The following is a 24,977-nucleotide window of genomic DNA, read 5'->3' on the forward strand; positions in this document are numbered from 1 at the left end:
TTGTCCTTGGGTATACTGCTACCTCTTCAGTTATAAGGTTTAACAAGTTCTTGAAGCAACTGAATACATCTCATATTCAAGTATTAAAAAGTTAATTAATATTTCATATATGCACACACAGATATATAAAACTCCTGTCATGAAAATAAAATTATAGCAATGGCATCTGTATCTTTTTTACTTTTTAGTCTTCAAACGGGAATTTTTGTTTAGTAAGTTCTGTCTTGCCTTTATTTGTTTAACTATTGAAGGATCATAATGATTCACATCAGAAAATGTGCCTTCATAATTGCTTCTATAAGCCATAGAAAAAAAGAAATTGACAATTAGGAATTTGAATTAACATAGAGTTTCTGTCATAGCTGTTGTTTATGACATAGTGACCACATCAGCACCTTGAAAAAAATCAGTCAAATTTTATTTAAAAAGTAGTTGAAAGGATTTTTGATTCAAAATACCTTGCAGAAAAAGAATCAACTTTGTCATGAAAGCTGTTTTAAAATAATCCTTTACAAGAAAGGAAGACCATCTCCTGTGCTGTTCTTTCTTCTTAAAAAATATAGTACTTTTATTTGATATTTTATAGGTCTCAGACTTAGTGATAATACTGAATCATGAAAGAGCAGTAGAAGCTTTTGCCAAAGGAGGGAATCTTACACTTGGAGGAAATCTAACTGTGGCAATTGGACCTCTGGGGAGGTGGGTAATATTTTTTTGTAATAAGGCATATAATAAGGCATATATGGAAGATAAATTTTAAAAGCCATATTGATGTGGCATTTTTTTATATGCTACAGAACAACCTGGGCAACCTGTATGCTGACTGGACCTTATTTTCTTGCCAAGCACTTTTTTTTTTTTTTTTCCTTCTTCTTTCTTGATCTTAATCCTGATTAAATCATTTATTGGTAGAAGGAAAGTGTTCTGAGGTTTGCTCTCTTTTTGCAGGAGACTGCTTGGCTAGGCTCAATGAAGAGCACAAGTGCTTCTGTGCCTGATAGAACTATGATTTTTAGTAACATATGGGTCTGTTCTTTCTGTCACCATAGATTTGCCCAACATTAAATAAAAACTACACCAAATAATTTATTTTAAACCTTTAAGTGGTTAAGTCTGTTTACCTTGAACGATGAGGTGAAATAATCACTGAATAATTTTACTTGGAAATGAGCCTTGCAAGACTGCTACTCCAACCTCCTGCTCAAAGCACGGTCTGTTACGACTTCAGATCACATTGCTCAGTCCTTTTTTCGAGTTGGATCTTGAAAATCCCCAGTTAGGGAGACTGCTTGGATTTTTGGGCAACCTGCTCTGCTCTTCAGCTCTTGTGCCTTACATCCAATCAAAGTATTTCTTCTTTCAATTTACGTCAATAGTATTTTATTCTTCTTCCATACACTACTATAAAGAGCCTGGCTTCATGTTTTTGATTACCTCTCCCAAGATATTTGAAACCTGCTGTTAGGTTTGCCCCAAGCCTTCTGTTCTCCAGGCTTACCAGGTACCAGCTACCTCAGACTCTGCTTACGGAATATGTGCCTCCTTATGGCTATTATTCTTTATGACGATGAATTTTTTACTGCTGGTTTTAAGTCTTTTCTAAGAAAACAAAAGGATGATACTTACTGCACAAGAGAGAGTGAATCAGGGAAGGGCAGTGAATGTCATCTGCCCTACAAAGGCATTTAGTACACTGTCCTGCAACATCTCTGTTTCCGAGCTGGGACATAGGTGTCAGGATGGGGAGATGAGCAAACAGGTGAAGATCCAGATCATCAGGTTAGAAGAGCAGTGGTAAATAGTTCATGTTGAATTCTGAAGCCAGATTTCTTTGGAATTCCTCAGGAGACTCTTCTAGGACCTCTCCTTCTTGGTATTTTTATCAGTGACCTAGAGGAGCATTTGCAAAATATTCTCTTCAAGTTTGTGGATGGCACCAAACCAGGGGTTGCAGCTAGTGCACTTTAGTGTAGTTCCACCATTCAGAGAAATGGACCTATAGAGTGTAGAGGAGAGATCCAACACAAAACCTCATTAAATTAAACAAGGACAAGTGCAAAGTTCTGCACTCCAAGTTGCATGAACACAGTGCCAGCTTCCCTATAGAGAAGATGCTGGGATCCTGGTGGGCAGTGAAGCTAAGCCAGCAGTTGATTCCTAACAGAAAAGGCAGTGAAGAGTGTAGGGGGTTGCAACCAGTAGATATGGGAAGTGATTGTTCCCTTTTACATGACATTTCATAGACTCTGCCTAGAACATTGTATTGAGTTTTAGCACTGCAGAAAGTTGTCTATAAACCTAAATGTGTGCAGTGAACCACTACCTAAATGGCCAGGGAAATGCAGCATGTGAATGACGAGGCTGGGGAATCTCAGTTAATTGAACTTGGATGAGAGAAGACCTTATGAGTCTGTATTCCCAACAGAGTAACACCAAGAAGATAGACCCCAGTTCTTTACAGAGGTGCATGGCAAGACAATGAGAGGTAGTAGTCATATATCAAAAGAAGGATGGTTCTGATGGGATATGAGGAAAAAAAATTGGCATGAATAAAATTGAATGCTGATAGAGGTTGCTCACAGTGTCTGTGCAATTATATCCTTAGAGTTCTTCAAAAGTGGCTGGACAAAGTCAGAGCAACCTGCTTTCAATTTGATGTTATATCCATTTTGAGATTACTGTGTTTAAACTAAAATTTTATGTCATTCCATGAAGGACAAACACTGTAATCTTACAAATCCGTTGAGGTCCAGTAAGGCCTTACTTGAAGTGTTTTGTGCTGACCATAAAGTCTAGGAGAATTTAGAAATATTGAGTAGAGTTTCAGTCACCATTCCAAACGTAATCAGATAATTTTAAAATGCGATTAAAGTGTGGCTTAACAGTTTTCAAAGAAGGCTGTTAAGATCCAGTTATTAAAATTATTACAGAAATGCCTCTGGCCAAATAGGATGCAAGTGAGACCACATGCTGAAGTCAATAGTATAGATTTTATTTAACAGTAAATGTGAGTGGGGGAGAGAGAGAAAAAAAAAATAGAAAAAGTGGATGAGGGGAGAGAGTGACAGGAAGAAAGGCTGAGTAGAAAATATTACTACTCTTTGGGTCCCGATAGTGTCATGTTGATTCTTCTGGTCTTCTCAGTGATGAGGGTTCCACAAAGCTTAGAGTTCAATATATATATATATACTCAATTGGTACATTCAAGCTATTTGGGAGCACCCAGGTACCTCCACTGTTTGGGAAGCTTGACACGGTCAAGACTGTCTCTTGTCAGTGCATTGAGTCAGTTATGCCTCATGAGACCTTCCCCAGGGAAGGGATTGGGCTTTGTGTAAAGGGGAGCAATTGCCATGATAAAAGGTGCTATCCCACCTTGCAGGATTTGCCTCACCAGCCTGAAGGCTTGCAGCCTCCCCCTCTGTCTTGTGCAAATCTCACTGCACACCCAAACTCACCTCCCCTCAAAGGATGCAAATCTGGCCTCAGCAAATCACATTGGAACCTCCTTGATTGTTTTGAGTCATAAACCAAGAAGAGTCCTGTCTCTCAGAGACCTAATGGGGAGCATTCATGTGAGGCAGTGTTGTTCTGTGATTCTGTCTGAAAATAGCATAAAAATAAAGCGAAGGATTAAAATAAAAAGACAATTGCTGTTCATACTACAAAACTGTATTGAAAAACATCAACCAAAAGTTTTTCTTTGTAGAAACTTAGAAGGAGATGTTGCCCTGAGAAGCTCTGCTGCTGTCTATACATACTGTAAATCTCGAGGACTGTTTGCAGGTGTATCTCTGGAAGGAACCTGTTTAATTGAAAGGAAAGAAACAAATCGCAAGTAAGTTCTCTTAATATCTAAAAGGTTCAGTGAAAGCATAGTGACAGAAATAATTAGGACACATTCACTTTGGAAAAAGAGGTTTTTGTGAAAACATACTATGTTCAGTTTAGAATTTCTTGAGGGGCAAGGGTTTCTAAAATTTAGACAACTTGCAATTGATTGAGATGGTGCTATTGAGATGGGTATTGAGATGATGTTAAATGTTTAGGGATTTTTTATCTGTGGCGGGTTTACCTTAGCTAGCCACCAATTGCTTTGTCTCCCCAACAGTATGAGAGGAGAAAAAGTATGATGACAAACTTGTAAGTTGAGATAAAGGCAGTGAGATCACTTACCAATTGCTATTTCAGTCAAAAAACTCCAACCTCATCAAGGGGAAATTAGTTTAATTTATTTTCAGTTAGTAAGAGCATAAGATAATGAGAAGAACAAATCTAGAATGCAACACCTATCCCCCCCCCCACACTTTCTATTTACTGAGCTCCTCTTCAATCACAATTTCTCTACCTCCTCCTCCCAAGTGGTGCAGGAAAATGGGGGCTGTGGTCAGTTTTCCAAATTTAGAGCTTTAAAATAGTTCTGTCATTTCTCAGTATATGATCAGTAGGAAAAATGCAGGGCTAGGGATGGAGATAGGGAGCATTTGCACAATACCTGCAATCTTTTTTTTTTCTTTTTTTCTTCTTTTTTTTTTTTTTTTTTTTTTTTTTTGTATCAGGTTTTATGGGCAGGACATTCGTGCTAGTTCCATCCTGCTTGGTGATGTGCCTTTCCCTGCTCAAGCAGATGATCTTTATGAAATCCTAGCATCCTTCACTGAAGTGTATGAAAATGAAGAGCAAAGAAATAATCCAGGAAAATCTGTAAGGGAACAAAGAAGGGTTTGTGCACTTCTTTTTCACATAGGCTTTCCTTGCTCCTGAGCTGTTCCTAGTCATTGTTAGTGCTGTTGTTCATGTGTCATTTTTAACTTCTCTATTGGATGACTGAAGGCGTAGCACATGTCAGTTACTCCATGTAGAACATTTGTTCCAGTATTTCCCTTCCAGGCTCTTGGGGGCAAGAATGTGGCTGGGTTTGCTTGGCATCTTCCAGAATAACAAAGTATATCCTTGTTTTGTGATTATCAAATCTGAGTGATGATTAGGAGTGTTTGACCAAGTATTTTTAGTCAAGTTAATCGCAAATTGGATATTCTTAGTTTTTTCTACTTTTTCTGTCTTCCATTCAGACAATCACATTTATAATGTAATACTGGGGCTGTAGAGGATATTTTCTTACATATGTTGATGTTGCTGATAGACAAGCATCTACTTTCAGCTTTGTTAAATCCATGGTGATTTACTTCAGTGTCATGTGTATGTCACTAGTGTTCAGTATGCTTCTTGAGTTCCTACAAGTGTACTGGAGAAAGAGCAATTTTAATTTTTTCAGTGTAACTTGACATACTTCTAGGCTCTGAAGTGACCATCTATGTCCAGATGTGAATCTATGTTTTAAGAAAATTGTGTACTTTAGGTAAATGACCGACCTGCTAGACCATCATCCAGACCAGAACCACCTAAACCTGCTGTTAGACCTACACCACCAGGTGAAAATTTTTGATAATGGCTAATTAATTCTCTTTATAAAGTTAGAGCATTAAAGCTAATTAATACTATGCAGCTGCCTCTATAGAAATGTGTTTTAAATATTCTTCCTTGGACAAACACTGAAAGCATGTTGATGGAGTGCCATGAGTGATAAACACTAAAGGATTTGTTTTATATTAACCAACCTTTTCTCTCTGACAGATTTGCTACAGGAAGTGTTTTTACAGTTACAGAATTACATAATAATTCAAAGGAAATATTCATATTACTGGATACAGAGAAGCCCCATACTACGATGAAACTTCTTAGAAGAACACTGCTACTAGAAAGTGCTGGTCTGAGTTCTGGAAACTTCAGGTTTCTAGAAATCATAGTTTTTCTTTAGGTTGTCATTATCTTTTCATCATTAGAAGTTTCACAGTAGAGCAGAAGAGGAAGAATTTTGACTTTAAGAGTTTGTCTTAACAAAGTGCTTTCATTCAAAAAGAGGCTTTACTGCGCAGGTCGTCTTGTTAACTTCATTCTCTGGTTAAGCATATGAGGCGATGTCTGTATTTCTTTCTTTTGCACTGCTCCTTAGTTAACTGCAATCAATTAATAACTGTTGCACTTGTATTACAAGAGCAGTATATGAAGTATAACAATATATGTTAGCATGTCATATAAATTGCTACTTTATTTTCTCTTTCAGCTAAAAAGAATACAAACAAACTTTATCCTGAACTTCCCAGTGATTATGCATCTGTGGGTAAGTACTAAGCTTAACTTTACTTTATTAATACAGTGTAGAATCTGAGAAGTCCTAAAAGTACTTTGAAAGATATGTAAAAATATATGGCCATTGATATTTTTCTATATTGTCTATGTGTTAAAAAGAGATCTTCTATGATCTCCTGAAAATATTTAATAAACATTTATCTTATTCCCTGGCTTACATTTTAACAATGATGTTCTTTTTCTGAGCAGCACAAGTTTTTGTTTTTTTATTCTGTGAGCTTGAAAAATGCACCTGAAGTAGTAAAATTGTTCTATGTTACCACCTAATTGAAATGAAAAAGGAAGCTGACATAACAAGCTTCCATCTAAGTCCTTATGCAATGTACAACAATTTCTGTTTTAATTTTGAAAGTGCTTCTGCAGATGAGACCTGATTATGCTGGCATAAACACAGATGTACATTTCTTCTTCAGGTTTTTATACTGGAATAACTCTGTGTTACACTTAAGATATTACTTGTTTGATGTTCTATTGATTTTCTGATGTTTAAAGCACTTTCAGCTCTTACCAGGAGACTCTTATTGTGCAGTATTTGCATTCCATATTACATATGTATATATAAGAATATGTACTTATATTTTCATGTATTGCATGCTCACTTGAAAAAAAAATTAAACAAAATATCTCTTTTTTACTTCCACAAATAGAGCTAAAATTGAGCTTGATAATAGATCACAATGAAAAGTCTGTTTCAGGCAAAAAGTAATTAGAGCTTTTCACTCAAACTTAAGATTAATTATGTGTCATTGTCTTTACATCCTTTTTCATATCTTCTCTTCATACGTGTTCTTGATAAGCTTGTCTGTTGAAGGGGCCAACATAGGATTATCCTAAGCTGAGCTGTCAATGTGACTTATGCAGATTAGAGACTTCCCAAGAATCAAGATTTGTTATTGTGTTGTAGGACTTTTATGAGGGAAAGGAAGATGACTCTAGTGGTCTATACTCAATAGCTGTCATCCATGAGTGAAGAACTGGTCTTCTGGCTATTAAAATTAAGCTTTCTTACCAAAGCCCTGACCAACTGAGAACAGGTTTCTAAAGCTTGCACACATTTGCTATATTGAAGGGAGTGCTCTTCTATTCAGGTGCAAGTGACAATGTAAAAATATTCCAGATCCATCTGCTGAATGGCTTTCCAGATTCTTTGAAGTCAAGATATAGATTCAGTCTGCTACTGGGGATTTCTAGCAATTTCTTGAAATATACAAGGTTATCTTTGAGGAATGCAAGGGGAAGTAGGATCTTGTCTTAATGATGGCATGGTATATTTGGCTTTCTTTTGCAGACTACATTTCCATAGGTAACAATTCAAATGCTTTCTGAATCCACAGAAATACTCTGTTTCTAAAGGCTAAAGGTTTTTTCTTATTGCAGGGAGCAATTAAGGTTGAAGTCAAGAGTCACAGTCCCTTTCACAGGGGGTGTGTTAATGGTGGGGGATGAAGCCTCCTCCTGAATCTGTTCTGCCTATTTATTGTGCAGATTATTTCAGTAGAGCTACCTAGCAGTTATAACACACACATCAATCTTTATTGCAGGAGTAGCTACTGCAACGGATGTTCTTCTATGGTGATCTGTAAAAGACATATTCAAAATTTTTTATGTCTTTCTGGTTTAAAAAATACATGTAGATAACCAATAAAAGAGTGAATGAATTTTATCTTTAGGAAGCTATATGTTAGGTATAATGGCTATGTGGAGGTAGGTTTTAATGCTGAGCATCAAGCTGGTCTGGGTTGCAGGAAGAGGTCTTTGGTTGGGGAAGAGGCAACATGGCATTGTGTTACCAGCATTTGGTTTTGCAACAGTTATACAAGTAGTAGAAAGGTTGAAATATTAACTCTTCTCATTATATGAAAGAAGAACTAAACTTGTGGATGAAACATTTTTAATTATTTTCTGTGTACTTGAATTATATAGATAAGTAATGTAATATAACCTATTTTAAATGCAAGAAGAAAGATAAATTAAAAACATGGTTTTCTAAACTGATAATGTGATACTTGAACTCAGATACAAGGAGATTGTTTTCATGTAACTGAATAATGCTTAAGGTAATGCATTTAGTTGTAAAATGAGCTTTAGTAGTGTTTTAAATGTTCTCAAAATCTTGGGAATACAACATATTTTATTTAGATGCAGTTTAAAAATTGCACAGACCTTTTACAGTTTTGGGAAATAAAACCCCAAAACAACCACAACAAAAAACCACAACAAAATAACAGCTGATACAGTTATTGTGATTCAGTGAAGTATGACGTTTCTCCATGAATAGACATTTTTCTGAAGACTCACTAAATAAAGAAATTTGATTTGCTTATGATTATGAAAGTTCATGTGTTCTTTACTAGAATTAGGCATTTGCATTTTCATTTTTCTACTTGTCCCCTCTGTTGTAAAATCAACTAAAAGGGCTGAGTCGCCCTTCCAAGATTTATTATCTCAACCTAGCTCTTCTTTTTCTGGGTGGATGATTCTTTGGACTTCTGTAGCACATATGTAATACAAACAACCCATGATTCTTTAGTGACTACTTGGACATTGTAGACTCAGGAGTTTATTTCATTTTGACAATTTTTCTAGATACATTAGGTTCATGGTTTGTCACTCCTGGAATATCTGATCCTAGATATTAGATTTTCATTAGTGTTATGATTTGTAGTTTTTTCTGCTTGGGGTTCTGCCATGGAGCAGCAAGTAACCAAAAATGTTGTTAAATGGTTAATCACATGCCTACTCTCCTAACAGTTTAAGAATAGTATACAATTCTTAAAATGTTACAGTGATGTGGTTTCCCAGCTGAACTGGTGGCAGCAGGAGTAGTGATCTGCTAGTAAAATTTGAACCTGGCTTGAGGTGAATGTTGGTGAGAACTGAATCGATAACAGGCCGTTCATTCAAATCATAAGTCAGATATTTTTCACTTTTTCTTCAGCTCAGCTAATCAGAAAAGGACTGTTTCACATGTTTGGAAAGAAATCACTTGAAATTGCCAAGATGCTGAAACAATTAGGAAACAGACTGGAGACAGGAGTGGGGATGAAAACGGAAGCTTCTTCCTTCCAAACACTGTTCTTTCACTATTCATTCACAATTATCAAATGTCACCATGGGCTTAAATTCTTACAATACTTTAAGACAAAATAGTAATATTAAACACAAAAGCAGTTTTTTGATAACAGTATAAGTATTTTATGATAATTTGGAGAAAGTAATGATGCTGTCTGCATTTTTAAGGGGTCAAATGATTTGCTCAAGAAACCCATAGTAACTTATGACTGTGAATCCTGAATATTTAGGAATATTTTTTTAGATTGCTCTCAGAAGCACTGTCTTTCTTACCTTCCACAATTATTAAACTAAATATTTCAAAATTTTTTATCTTAAGAAAAATATTTGCTCTCATCTTTGGATTTTTGAATGCAATAAATTACCTGCAGCCATTGAACTTTTTAACTATTTTGCATAAAATTGACACACTCCAACCTGAGTACAGTAAAACTAAAAAGAAAAAAAAAATTAATTTCAACTAGGTTTTTTTTTTTGAAAACACTTTTCACTTTGAAAATAAAATAAGCTATTAACAGATTTTTATTGTCCCAATAGGCATACATTTATATTTTCACATACTGAAAGAAGTGCTGTATCAAGCCTCCTGATGAGGATATGAAGGCAGATGAGAAAGTTGTCACTGTTTTTAAGAAGTTAAAAATACTCCTTCTTCCTTCAATGATGATTTGAGTGATTCGTCAACCTCATTATTAAAAATTCATGTCTTCCTACATGAATTTGTTTGCAGCTTTTAGACAATATTTGTTGTGGCTTTCTTCAATATATTAAAGAGCCTTTGCTACGCAGAGGAGCTTTTTTTTTTTTTGTTCTCCTCTTGTTGTCTTTAAGACATTTGTGCTGTAATCAAATCACTTTTTGGTCTTCCTTCATCTTTCTTTTGATTGCCAAACAGATTGATGAGCTCTTTGTCAAAAGTAATTTTCTCTTTCCTCTCAAATTTTTAGTAATAATACAAATAGCAAATTCTGAGGTGTGAGCTCACTGAGATCAGTAATTTGGGCTGTAATCAGTAATATATACTGTAATCAGTAATAGATTTGGGCTCCTAAAACCTCTAATGAATTTGCACTAAACTCTCATCCTTATATTTTCTATTATTTATTTACTTATTTTAACCTTCTTGAGTGTTCCTTATCTATGTTTAAAACAATTGAGGTAATATCGACCCTTTTTGATTAGGTGTTACCATGAGGTGGAAAATCCAGTTTGTGTTAACTAAATGCATCAGAGATGTTTGTTTTCATGGTTACAGTTCTCCAGGAATCAGGCCTGGTCCACTTCTCTGTAATTTCAGAGATTATTTCAGTTTTTCTTTCAGTAATCTATGAATGCCAGATGGTTCAGTAGATCTGTGAAAATCTGCTTCCCAAGAGAATTCCAAGACAGATTTCATGCCTCCTGAAGTGTATTTTGTGAAGTAAAATTTGGGTTCTGTATGTGAATTTGCCTTTATTGGTACATTAGGTTTTTTTTTTTTAATGTCCAGTTAAAAATGTGTTAACTAAGCCAACATAATTATTTGGACTAAGAATCCATAGACCTCTTCACCTCAGATACTTTAAAATATTTTTTGCTTGTGATTTCATCTCCTGTTTCACTTATTTTTCTTGCATACCTGTTCTGCAGTTCAGTTTACATCTGATTCGTTACCTTGTTATGTTGAAAGTTACTACTGTCTTGGGTAATATTGATCAAACTTGGAAAAGAAAAATATAAGCTGGAACATGGACACCATTCTAGCAGTCTCTGCATTAATTAGTACCTCTACTTACGTGTGGTGCTGAGCTTTTATAACACAGTATAATGAAAAAATGGAATCTTTAGTTGGAGCTGCTGAAAGAGAACATCACTCTATGTGCTTGCAATTTTAAAATGGGCTTGCTTTGGTAAATATGTATTGAAGCAATCACTTTATTTTTTATATATGTATTTCTCAACTTAAGTTTAACAAAACCAGTACTATTTTGGAACAACTCAGATTTAACTGGAAATCTAACATGCAACTGTTTATACTCACTGTGCAGTTCCAAGTTTAGAAATGTCTACTGACAAAAAAAATCTGACAACTGTGCTGCAAAAGAAATGTAAGTGGGCCCAAGTCTCATCTTTATGAGTGACTTTTGAATTGGGCATTTTTGTTTAAGACTAAGTGCCAAAGCAGGAAAGTAAAAAATATTCCATGAGCTGTGAAACAAACAAAATCGGCTATCTCTGTGGTCTCAGACTAACTTCTTCTTAGTATAATACCTGAATTTTTGCTTTTCCTTTGTTGTAAGAAAGCATATACATTGAATCTACCTTTATAGGATGTTGTCAGTATTTCACTATTTGATTCTTTCTGTCTGTTCTGGATCAAGATGATTTTAAATGGTTTCATCATTCTAAAGTTTCCTTTGCCAACTTGAATTGTAGTAAATTGAATCAAAAACGTTTAACTTTTAGTTAAGTAAGATTAGAAAATGTTTTTGTACCCGATATCTGCATAGACCTGGAATGGAGAAAGAGTGCAGAACCTCTTGTTTTTGAGGATGGAGGAAGACTGTGGTTCACAGTGAGGGGAAAAAATCATTTTGCTTTAGAACTGGAAATTAAATCATCCATGAAAACCTAATAAAATCAGATGTGTACATACTTCTTTAGGGGTTGTGGATATATGCTCTGTATGTGCAACTGGAAAAAAGCCACTTTTTATTCTTCAGTTTATGAATTACTCCTTTTCCAAGAAAGGAAGAGATTTCCTGTAGGATCAAGTAGAACTACAGTAAGGAAGAACCCTCATCAAGCTGTGCAGTAATCTGTTCCTTCAATACTATAATTTGATGAGAAACTCTTAGCAGATTATAAACTATAAAATCAATAAGCTCAGTGCGACAAATAGGTATTTGTTTTAGAAAAATTTTACAGTGTGTGACATATAATGTTTCTGCCATAATCCTTCATGACATTGTCTACTAATTTGGTACACTAAAGTATGGGAGTTTTTGTTTTGTTTTAAGAGTTTTAGCTGAGCTTGGTCTATTTTTGTGTTTTTCATGGCAAGACTTGTGACATGTTTATATTTAGTTACTAGAAAAATAAAACATCCATCTGGTGGTCCCCCACAGTATTAATTTTCTTGCTATTATGAGCTCTTTCTTAATACTAACCAAACCCAGGAAATCCCAGGAAATTATTTTTGAGACTATTTTTATCCCTGATTCACTTTTACTAGGATCGTACTATTACTATCATGAATGTGATAAGTCAGATAATCAAGCTTCTTATGGCTTATGTTGTGGCAAGCTGATAGGAAAATATGCAGCGTGCAGGCTTTCACTGGTCATACTGAAACAAATAACTTGATGCATATAATCAGCTAACTCAAAATACAACAAGGCACAGAGAGATTGAGGTCAGACATGCTGGAATGAAATTAGGGTCTTTCTGATGTATGTGTGCATGCGTGGCCAGAGGACTGTTGTGCTAAGTATGAACCAGCTACTCTGGCATGGGTAACAATATTTTTCTTCTCGATTTTTTTTAATGGTTTGGAATAAAAATCAGGAAATCAGAGCTAAAGCACAGAAAAATTTCAGTGTAATCTACGTGTATTTTTTTAAAGTGTAAAGCACCACTAAGGTGATAATTCTCATTCACAGAATTAAAACATGAAATTGTTCACAGGAGCATATAAATTTTAAATAGTACAGATTGAAGTCTTGTCCGAAGCCATTGTAACACACACAGATTAGTGCATTAGCATTTGCAATACATGTTAAATGTTGTTTCAAAGCTGTGTGCTGCTTTAGATAGTATTTTCTTCTGTGTTGTTCAAGGAGTAGGACTAAAGCAAGCTTAAATTATTTTTCTATTATCCAGAAAACTCTTTGAGAGTATTGGGGCTTCTGTTTCATTTACAGTACTTGAAGCCAAACAGAAATTTTGACTGTCTCAAGGAAGTGATAGATGTACAGGATTTCTCTCCAGAATGCAGAGAAATGCCCTGTGCTTGACTGACTTGAGACAAAAGCTAACACTATTGTAAGAAATGGAGGTCTTTGTGCACTAATGGTGGGCTGATGCTTTACAGATCCATGCTTATAGCAGGAATGAAAACATCTACTTCATACTAAATACTAAGGGAAGACTTTCTTTTCTCTGGGAAATTCTTATTTTTCACCCTGATGGAACACCTGCTTTAATGGTGTTTTCCCATAAGCAGTAAAATTAGGTGCCATGATTCTCCAAAAAGTGAATTCTTCAGTCATGGACAGTAATCCTCTGTCATGGATGGACCTGGAGTCCTGCATCTACCTTGGCTATGCTGGTTCAGTGTTATGTCATGCAGGTCAGTCAGCTGGCTATTGCTGATTGAACCAAAAAGGTCATTCACCATTTGTCAAAACACTGTCAGTCCCTGAACAAGAAATAGGAGGCCATGGGAGGAAAAAAAAGAAAAAACAAAACAAAACAAACAAACAAACAAAACCCCACAGACATTAATGTAAGCTAAACTAGTACAGCAAATAACTGTTCTATAAATGGTGTAATGATGCTTTTCACTTCTACAAAAAGACAAGATTTCAAGAAACTTATAACCTTTTCATGAAGAAGTCTGGCAAGGTTTGCATTGAGACTTCTCTGGTTATATTTCATTTGGTTTGTCTTTCTCATTAACAGCTTTTTTACCATATTAGGTAACCTTCAAATATTTTTTCCAGTTGTTTTTTTCTTGAAGAAGCTCAAATAGAAGTGACCTCTACTGTTGTGGAATGGAAGTGTTAATTTTTTCATATGCAGTGAGACTTGCATCCCTCTTTTCTCTCTTTTCTCTCAGTGGTGAATGTTTGTATTTTTAGCATCTCCTTTGCTATGTAGCAAGGAAGGTGTCAAAAGAAGATTAAAAATAGGAAAATAGAAAATTCCTCTGTAAGGAAAAATATAATGGGAAAACTTACTCTAGTCCACAATTTCAAGTATTGGACTCTGCCATAAGATTTAGACTATGTCTTCTCTATTCCTGACATTTCTGCCTTTTGTCAGCAACTACCGAAGGATGAGACAGAATTTGAGGTTGAGACAGCAGAGTAAGTTTGGAGATACTGTTGAGGGAAAAATCTGCCTTCACATTTTTCACACACTGGACAAATTTGGGCCAGAGGTTGAATCCCATCTGCATGCCTGAATTTCCTTATGCTTGAGCCATGGGATGTGATTACTGTTCGTTTTTTTCTTTTTAAAGAGCATGTATACAGCCAATATTTCATTTTACTTAAAAGCATATGTATGAAGAATACTGTTAATACCATTCTTAAATTTCAACTGAAAATTGTGGTACTGTTTGCTTTTTCATTTCAAGAGCTTTATCATAATTGATGAGGCTGATGTAATGAGTATTCTGCAAAGTTTGCTTGTGCTTAGCTGGGAAGTATAATAATCAGCACACCAAGGATGATAATGGCTGTCGAAGATGCTTCATCCACGTGATGGTGGATGTTGCAGGTTGCAGAGTTTGCACTGATCAGATTAGGCTCTAGTTTATGGTTCTGTGCCACTTCTAGCTCTTGCTGAAACTGTTCTGTAATGAATAGGGGCTATCTACCTTTCTCCTACCATTTTAAAGTGTGGTCAAATGATTACAGGATTGTGCCATGAGATACTGTAAGTGGAAGTACAATTGAGTACTTGACTCACCATTTGGCACAGGAGAGGAACATTGATTGAATACCTTTTGACATTGTAAGTTGATGGAGCCTGGTGTAGGTAGAATTAGTAATGGCTGTACTGCTGCCAAAGGAACATATAAGCAATGAGAATTAGTAATTGTGGCAAAAATAAATCCTAGCATAGATTTCAACAGCCCCTATGTCCCTTAGTGCAGCTGAAGTTAACAAGACTTTTCTACGTATTGCAGATTTTCAATCTTATGAAAGTACTAGACTTTGTATTAAAACAGGAGATATTTACTTGCTCCTTTTTACAGAAAGCAGTTTCTGAATCTTTCACAATGACTTGAAACTCTCCTTTTCATCTCTTTTTTTTCTTATCAAGATTAATTACTCTTTTCTCATGCTTTCTAGTTCTCCAGCAAAAATACTTTTCTGTCTGATTCCTTTGCATAGTAGTAAGTAGTAACATCTTTAATTGGTTTTACTCTGTGAAACTCATTTTCATTTTACCTTGATAACAGGCTTTCTGTTCTTGGTCTGCTATTGTCTCAACCAGTTTTAAACATTGATGATAAGGATTGTGAACGGACCTTCAAATGAGGCCTTGTACGGTATTATTATTTATACTCTTTGTCTCTATGGAGTTATACTCTTTGTCTCATAGAATTTTGTTATTTTAGCCATTTTTCTAGCCAGTGCAGAGAAGTATTTCTCCTTGCAAAGCAAAAAGAAAAAAAAAATTCAATCAGTATTTCACAAAGCATTACCCTAAGAAACTGGCAGAAACTGTATGGGATTGTTGCATTTACTATTCTTTGGGTTTTTTTTCTTGAGACTGTAGATTGTTTCCCAGACCACTGTAAAAGCTAGGACTTCTATCAAGTGAACCAGCTTATGTGCCAGTAATACCCTTGGCAGAAATTTTGAAGCTGACCATACAGAGATTTGAGAATCAAAATGCAGAGACAGTGTGTGTAGATGAAACATGGAGAAGCTCGTCAACATAAAAGAGCCCCAGATCATTCCTAGATCATCAGTTTGACCTGAATAAAACAGAGTTCAGTTCATGTCACTGTACTTTGCTTTTCAGAATATGAAGGCTATGCTTAGCATTGCATCTCAGCTTTTGCAGTATGTTTTCACCACAGGCATTATTTCCATTCATGTACTCTTGAGCATGATAAAACCCTTGACATTGATATGGTTTATTTGACCTTTTCACTTTGAATAAAAATATAATTGTTTTTTGAAAAGGCAGAAAAATCCAAAAAAGTAATCACCAAAAGTACTGTTACAGAATTGCCTCTTGCAAGTAGGAGGTAGAGGGTTTTTTATATCCTAAATATCAAATACAACCACAGATGCTTAACAAAAAAGGCACTGCTTTAATGCAAAAGCTGAGTATGCTGAAATAAAGATAGAAAGTATTCCATCAGCAGATGAAGATGATAAGCCAGCATGTTCCCTAGTGGGTCAGAAACTCAAAACCAGCGAAATACATTTCATACCGAATGAGCTAAATTTGCATAGTGACTTAAACTTTAAATATAGTCAGGTCTGTTTCAATCACCAGTTTTGTTTGCTAGACATGATGCTGTTCAGTACCAACACGAGTTGCTAATATGGAATCTGCTTTGAAATGATCCATTTCTAGCTTATCTAGAAAAGGTCAAAAATATGTAAGTATTTTCCTGAGTTTTGTGAGTCTCTTACAAAAGTGTATATAACATCTTCATTCCATGCATACAGATTTGAGCTGATGATGAACTTTTTATCTGTTGAGGCTTTGCTGCAAATTTGAGGGTCTTGTACCTTATATGGAACATTGGTGGCTAACTTTGCCTTGACTAGTTCTTTTCAGCCAACACTTCTTTGTTTATAGAGAATGTAGTTATTAAGTTATTCTGAAAATCAACTGGATGGCTTTGTAACAGTGGAAACCTGGAGAAAGTACCCCATTAAAGTAATACATAACATCTACCATTGCAACTAAATCAAAAAACAGGGTTTGCTGAGGCAGTCCTCATGGAAGTGGAAGAGGGCTTAACATCTGGTTTTGCTTTCCTTTCAAGAACTTGGGTGTACATTTAGTACTGAAACATATTAAAGGGAGTAGTTCCTGGCATCATACAGGCCTTCCTTGATGTTATCAATGTACCTTGAATACATTTTACAGGTGACTGAAAAAAGGAAAACATTATACACCTCTTTAAAAGGATGGAAAATAGGGCCCCAGGAACTACACACCTGTCAATTTCACCTCTGTGCCTGGTAAAGTCACAGAACAGATCCTCCTACAAGCTATACTAAAGGACAGGGAGGCAGGAAGGTGATTTGAGACAGCCAGCATGGCTTTACCACGAGCAGGTCCTGCCTGACCAACCCAATCAACTTCTGTGATGGAGTGACTGTGATGGAGTGGACATGGAAAGGGCTACAGATGCCATTTATCTGGATTTCAGGTCCCTTCCAAGCCAAGCCATTCTTTGATTTTGAAATTGCCTTAAATCTAAAGCTGCTGTAAAAAAATAGCCTTCAGGTGTTCTAGGTATAAAACAATTCTTTGCCAATAAGTGAACGTGGAATAGAGATAATGCAACTTATGCCTTCTCTCCCTCCTCAGAGCAGGTTTGTTTAACTGAGCACAAATAGGCATTTGTGAGGCATTTAAAGAGTATGGTTTTACCCCAAAGACAGTGAAGCTCACACCCATTTTCTTAGTCATGAAGAACTGATTATTTGCAGACGTCAATATTGAAATGAAATACTTGAGTGTCTTAAGAAGCTTTTATTCAGGAAGTAAAGAAAGACAGGTGATTTTGTTTACTTGCCCAAAACAAGCAGTAATTATTGGCAAAGAAACAGCTAAGCAAGAAATTATTTGTCCTGAGTGTGATTTGCTGAATATCATGTCTCCTGACCTTTGATCAGATGAGCATTATTGGAGATTATTTGGATCAATGGTGGCATATGACATACTTCAAGTATCTGTACAGAATATATCTGATTATATCAGATTAGTACCTGTAGATGTAAAATGTCAAATCTACTGTGCATATTTAGGCCTTCCCAAACACCTGTCCAGTGAGAGCTGAGGTTGTTGTTTTGTGTATGCAGAGGTTTTTTGGGGTGATTCTACATTTAAAAAACAAAATGTAAAAGGCCATTAAGGAAATTAGTAGTTTAATGTGAATGGGACATTTGAGATTTCACTTAGAAGGCTTGGTTGAACATACACTTGGTTTGTTATATGTCCGGAAACAACTAAAATTAAATTTTTAAGTAAGTATACATCTGTTCTGCTCTAGAAGCTGAGATAAATCCCTTTGTTCTTAAGCTAAAAGCTGAGAGGTGAGAGCTAAGAATATAGAAAATAAGCACATTGGGTAGAGAAGAGCTCATCTCCATTCTTGTGTGATTAAGAAACTGAAATTATTTTCATAACTTTTAGTATTTAAGATACAGTTAGGCTACTGTTTTTCTTTCTAAACGGGAGTTGCTTGAAGATTTTTTTCTAATTAGCCATTAGAATGTGTAATATTTTGTTGCCATATGGGAGTGGGAAAGTTAATTTCTGCAGTCATAGTATATAATACACTGCAGTATGGTTCTTCTTTACTCCGTTTTCCCCAGTCCTCACTGGCTGATGTTTTGTCTTGTCACAAGAGAAGAAAGTATGAAATCTTTTAATTTACTGACCTCTTATTCTCTATGTAGTAATTCATATGGCACTTACTTTCATATTTCTCTGACTTTCCTTACATTATTTCCTTCATAAGTTCTTAAACAGATTTGCCACTTTCCCAAGATGCTGCTGTTTTAAGCCTATTCAGGCCTTTAAATGTAGTGAATGGTAAAGCCTGAGAATGGACATTGCCCCATAAGGGCCCAGTAACTGACTTTCAACATTATAGTGTGTTTTATTTCTGCTTATCACTGTAACTTAAATAACTCAGTAATTTGACTTAACTTTTGTGCATCCTAGCTGTGAACATGAATTCAACATCACCTTTGTGGCTCTGAGCTACAGCTTTGAGCCAAAGTTGACATTACCTAAATTTGTTGGAAACCACTTACAAATGGTAAAGCCTGGAAATACAGACATCATCAGAACACGCACTATTATTTGCATTAAATTTCTTCATCCATAAAATATTAAAAAGTGTACATATTCAGTGAACTATACTTAATGATGTCTTAATCTCCAAGATGCCAATTTTTGAAAAGTCATATAGAATGAGACACTTTCTCTGCCATGTTTTCATTATTGTGTGTGGTCATAAAGGGCACATTTTGAGGTAGTGTTGTTTAAATATTTCATGACTTTGGAATTTTTGTTTCTTTGCATTCCAGGAAGTAAATGACCCAATCTCTTTTCATAAAAGTATTACATAATATGTGCAAGATGTTTTTAAATTTGACCAGATGCTCAAAATGGTAGCCACACCCCTGCAATCTATGTATTTTTTAATTTAAATAAATTTAAATAAAATTTAAAATATAAAATACATAAGTTGCACTTTATATAATTTTGATTGCTTTGAAAAGTCATGAGTGGAAAAAAAAGAAAAAATGATTTTTTTCTATGTGTGCATGTAGTAATAAATGTACAATAATGTACTTTTTTAGCTTTATTTCTTTATATATGAGAGTATCTTTTTCTGTGTTTTCAGAATTATTCTGTGAAAATTTGACTGTTATTGCATAAATGAAATTGTTTACATTGCTTTGTTTCTAAGGAGATAAGTTTAGTTGTATACATGTATTCTTTCAGATACTGACACAACTTTGCTTTTAGATTATCAACAGATGTAGATTTGGTTTAGAATATCAAGAAAGTTTCTTCAATTTTTTCTTTGTTATAACTCAGAGTGCAATTTATCAGACATATTATGACCAAGAGTACTATAATTCACATATTTTAATTTAAAACTAGTATTCTTTCCTGTTTTAAAACTTTTTAAAGCAATTACAAAATGTAAGAGTGAGATAAGGTGTGAGATCCTTAGCATTAAGGTACTGAACAACTTTCAGGAAACTGGTATGTTGGACTAATTAGTGGTTTACTCAAAAACCCAGCACCAAACCTTACATCTTTCTGCCACACCTCCTTCTCAGTTTTCTTCCAATGTTTCTTTGACTGTCCCTGATACAATTCACCTAAGAAATTATATCTCTTTCTTAGCTGGGCTTCTACATAATAGTTGAGATAGGCTTAAAATATAAAGAAAACCAAGAGGGTAAATTTAAATATGGTAAAAGGTTGATACTCCCCAGTATGACTGATCATACATAGCCAAGATGTTGGATTTGTCTCATTCTTGAACAAGGTACTCTGTCATTGAGGCTTTGGTAGTTCACCTCTGTAATTCTTTGGAGAAAAGAGAGAAACAGATTTTTTTCTCTATATATATGAGTGGTCTGGTACATAATTAATGCTTTGACTTCAACCTCATTAATGATGTTCTTAAGTATTTCAAAATTAATATCGACAGGTCAGTTTTAGTCTTGTTTCCTTAGTCTCTTTGAAACAGCTGCACCATTTACCTCATGGTCAGAAAGCAGATCAAGGCACTAATCACTAAGACATCTTTATCTTCCCTCTTAACTTTTCATCCCTCTGGTCTTCTGTTTGCTATCTTATTTTTTTGATTATTTTTTTCTTTTTGTAACCTTAAAATAGGTTCCATTATTGTAACATAGGCTTCTCTCCTTTGAAAACCTACTAACATTAAAGCAATTTATGGAAAAAAATGCCTTTTTGTTGTATTAATGATTGTCAAACTAATGCGTAATATCTGTATTCAGTACTTTATTATGTTGAGTTCTAATTTGATTCTGGGTTTAGATTTCTGGGATTATGGAATACATCCATTCATTTTCAAAATCTCTGTCTCTCTATATTTAAATTTCTTTAAATTATGTACACATTGCCTTATTTTCTTGATCTTTGTTATTAGTTTCTGTAACTTCATTAAGATTCTTCAAAATGGATTTGACCCCTTAGCTCTGTGTTTTCTAGCTTTATCACATATTTTACATTTAGCTTAGTCTTGAGCTACAAGAGTGGCTCTGCTACATCACTAATACTTCTCCTGTTCTTGAACTTCACCTTTCAGTGGCTTCAAGTTCCTCCAGTGTTCTCTGCTCTCCTTTTTGCTTGCATTTTTCATTTGCTGATTTCTTCATTCATGGTTATCTCCTCATAAAAAACCTATTCTGACAGTCTCATGTGCTGATTCATCACAATTTTTTTAAAAATTACAATTTTCACATTCATATTTAAATGCATGATCTCCACAAAGTAAGTTCTCTGTTCCTTCTGTTCCTTCACTCTTCCATTTAAACAACTCTTCATTTAATGGTAATGTGAAAGGTCAGTTACTACAGGCCTTTTACCTAATGGTAATGTTCTGTTTACTCATTTGCAAGAAAAAAATAGTTTCATCTGAATAGATGTGGAGAAGTTCAATGAGTGAATGAGTGGAGTAAGGAGTCCCTGAGATGTGGTAGCTATCTTATTTTTAGTGTAATAGTCTGAAGGTGAGAAAAAATGGATTTTTACTATAAAAGCATAAATCAAGCATATAATTGTCAAGAAAGAAAGGTGTCAACCAAACCACAATGTTGGCAAACAAAAAGAAAAAGAAATGTATGCCAGTACTGAACTACTTGGAGCTAGACATTAAGGAAGTTATCTTAGCAACCAGGGGAATACAGCTGTGAAATAACCTTCCCAGATGACTAATGGGGGTAAAAAGAGAAGTGGCAAAAAAGGTAGTTTATTGTCTGGCAACACCAGACTCTGACCTAGGTCTCAGAGGATGTGCTTTATTTAGTTATGAGCTGCTGGTCTTGCCTATATGGAGGCCTTGCATTACTAGACCATGCTTCAGGTCCTAGCCAGTGCCTGTCCCCTCTTACCAGTTCATACTGTTTATCTTTCAGGATAATGATGCAGATATGATGGGTTTACTCATTCTCAGTTTGTATCTTCTCTAAACTTGAGAGCTTTCACAGATGCAGAAGATTCTCATTGTTTTATCTCCCCTCTCTCTCTCTCCCGGGCATCTATCTGATCTAGTTGCTTCTTTTTAATGCTCCAATTCACAATATCTCTTCTCAGTATTATCATCTCATCCTTCATCTTATGAAGTCCAAGGCTGATCATATTGCTGTTGCCTAATCTTTTATCTTGTTTTGAAGTTCTTCAGTACTGTGCTTCACCTTCTTTAAAGCAGTTTCTCTTCCTCCCAGTTCAAGCCTTTGGCTCTATCTGTGCTGATAAATTAGTCTTTGCTAATTTATCAGCATCAGTAATGCCAGTGTGATTGGGCAGTGGAACCTGGACTCTGATTTGGAGACATCAAATTCAATAACATGGACAGGAGCCATTCACTGATGTAAATGTAACTTACTTCCAAGTCTCTGCTGACCTGTGTATAACCACATATTAGAAATTGCATTCCGTCCTTCTGTATGTAACCTGATAGATTAATATTCATCTTCTGCTTTCTTTGGTAATACTTGTGATCCCTGAATTCTATTGCTGGGCTGTGTCTATAATCACCTTTACATCTATATTTTGGGTGTCACTTAGAAGCCTTCCTTATTCAGCCTTCTATTTTCCTGCTAAGTTTTCCCAGCTAGCTGTCCTTTGTGCCCTTAATTTGCTAGATAGCATTTTCTGCAAAGAACCATTTCTATTTCTCCTTTACTCAGGTATTCTTTTGTTAACTAATTAAGAGAACAAGGTTAAAATTGTCAAATAGAATCTGAAATTTCCTCTTGCTGATCACTGCAGAGGTCATGTGTTCTTCAACTTGAATTTCTTTAGAAGTTCTCACATTCACTATAAGAGCAACGAGGCTTATAGATGTTCTCTGAATATCATTTTAAAGATGCAACCTTTTCTCTCTGTCTCCACTTTTGTCCACTCTTTTTTCCTGTTATGATTCAATTGTTGCAACATCCTTCTCTCTGACCTTTGCAAATTCAATATTTCTTTACTCTCATCTAGATTCAGTTCTTGCTTCAAAGTTAATTTCCTGCCCTATCATTTTGTCCATCTTTTACATTCCTCCTCTGGGTCTCCTCTTAAGTGTGTCTTTGAGCTCGGACAGAACCTAAAGCACACCCTGACAGATCTAGTTTTCATCTCAGTCTTGTCAGTATCACGGATTTAACTTAGTGGTTCACCTACTTACTTCAAAGTTGAAATTTAACCACTTCTCTGTCTGCCTTTAGGCATCACCATGGCCCAATGCTGCTGCATTTCTCAAGTCAGAAATTTGGATCTTTATTTCCTCATATAATGAGCCCTAACACTCCTTCAGAGAGCCATCCTTGCCATTAGTAGTTACCCTGACGCCTTCAGAATTTACTATGCTCCATTTCCATTGCCAACCCCTTGCCTTTCATATTCTAATCTATGCTATGGCAAGCATAAAATGTATCTCTCTGGGTTTTGTAGTCCCTACCCAAATCCTAACTGAAATAAAACTCCATAGACCTTGAGGCTTGTTGAGCTCAAACAGAACCAAAAGCACTCCCTGACAGATCCACCCTTCATTTCAAGGTTTATTGAAGTCATTATAAAGGAGGAAGGGAGTGTAAGACCTCTAGAAACAGTGAGTGCCAAAGCTGAATAACGGTTACTTTCTGGATTCCATACTATGATTTTAGTTCTTTCCCTTAAAGCTGGCTTTAAGCTATAAAACATTTTTTTCTCTTTTCTGTCCTTCACTTTTCCTACAAGGAGCCAGTGTTACTTTTTAATTTTTAGATCTAGCTCTATCTGTTGAGGAACACAGCAAGTACTGACATACCTGTAAGATAATACTTACTCTTGCCATTTACTGCTTCATCTTATTTCTGGTATTGCTTCTTCTCCAGTTAATCTTTCCCTTCAGCCTCTTATTTTACTGAACTCTGATCTAAGAGTTGCTCTGTCAGTCCTAGACTAAACTGATGTGTTTGTGTGTCAGTGCAACTCCCTACAACACAGTGATCCATATAACATCCATATAACATATGTTGACGAGAAGGCCCTGCCAGGAAATCACATTCTCCGAGACATGTGGGTGCCTACTATGTGTGCTCCATGCTGGCACTCCCCTAGCTGGATAAAGGCTAGTCAGTGTCTGACAGGAAGTCTGCTCTGTCTGGCCTGACCATCAGATGATGCTGACAGTGTGAGTTCCATTAGCATCAGATTGGGTTTTGATTACACCTGTTCCAATCCAAACTCCCTACAATTACAAATTTTCATGCTGCTTTTATACTTTTAGGTAACTATTTCAAAAGAGTCTTTGAAGTTTTTCACCAAATTACAGAATGGCTGAAGTTGAAAAGATATAATCTTTTCAGATGGATATCATCTGGTAAAATCCCCCTTGCTCAAGCAGGACTGGGTCTATACAGCTTTTGAATACCTTCAAGGATAAAACTTCATCACCTCTCTGGGAAACCTATTCAGTCACCCTTAGAGTAAAAAAGTGTTTCCTGATGTTCAGTCAGCACCTCCAGTATTTCAGTATATGTCCATTGCCTGTGTCACTGGGCATCACTGCCAAGAGCCTGGCTCCACCCTATTTTTCCATCCTTCAGGTATCCATAGATACTGATAAGCCTTTTCTTCCCTGGCCTCTCAGCCTTTCCACATAGGAGAGATGCTCCAATGGCAGCTTCCACATGGCCCTTTGCTGGATTGTGCCATGCATGTCCATGTTTCTCTTGTACTGAGAAGCTCAGAAATGGACTGCACTCCTGGTGTGGCCATGCCAGTACTGAGTAAAGGAGATCAGCTCCTTTGTCAATACTTTTCCTAATGCAGCCTAAGATACAGTTTGCTTTCTTATAATAGGCTCATTGATAGCTGTTGAATTAAGCTAATGGTTTTCTTCCTCTTCAGCATGTTTGTTTGGGTCCTGATAATATTCTTCCTTTTTAATATGATCATTTGGGGCAAACATCCTTCAGGCATTTTAGTGTAACCAATAAGTGTATACACACAGTATTGACACTCACAGAGGGGTTTTAGCA

At 35.7% G+C, this 24,977-nt stretch overlaps 1 protein-coding gene across 2 annotated transcripts in view; it reads left to right on the forward strand.

The window, feature by feature from the left end:
• The window catches only part of SH3YL1 (SH3 and SYLF domain containing 1), a 48,157-nt gene that overhangs the window by 17,456 nt on the left and 5,724 nt on the right, over positions 1-24,977 (forward strand). The window contains exons 5-9 of one of the 2 annotated variants that reach the window (XM_066314888.1): positions 587-699; positions 3,710-3,838; positions 4,560-4,722; positions 5,360-5,432; positions 6,125-6,181. In XM_066314888.1, coding sequence (XP_066170985.1) covers positions 587-699; positions 3,710-3,838; positions 4,560-4,722; positions 5,360-5,432; positions 6,125-6,181 — 535 coding nt within the window. The remainder of the gene's footprint in view (positions 1-586; positions 700-3,709; positions 3,839-4,559; positions 4,723-5,359; positions 5,433-6,124; positions 6,182-24,977) is intronic. The other variant, XM_066314889.1, reaches the window with a different exon arrangement.

The sequence above is a fragment of the Sylvia atricapilla genome, chromosome 3 (genome assembly GCF_009819655.1).
Source record: "Sylvia atricapilla isolate bSylAtr1 chromosome 3, bSylAtr1.pri, whole genome shotgun sequence".
Lineage (NCBI taxonomy): Eukaryota > Metazoa > Chordata > Aves > Passeriformes > Sylviidae > Sylvia > Sylvia atricapilla.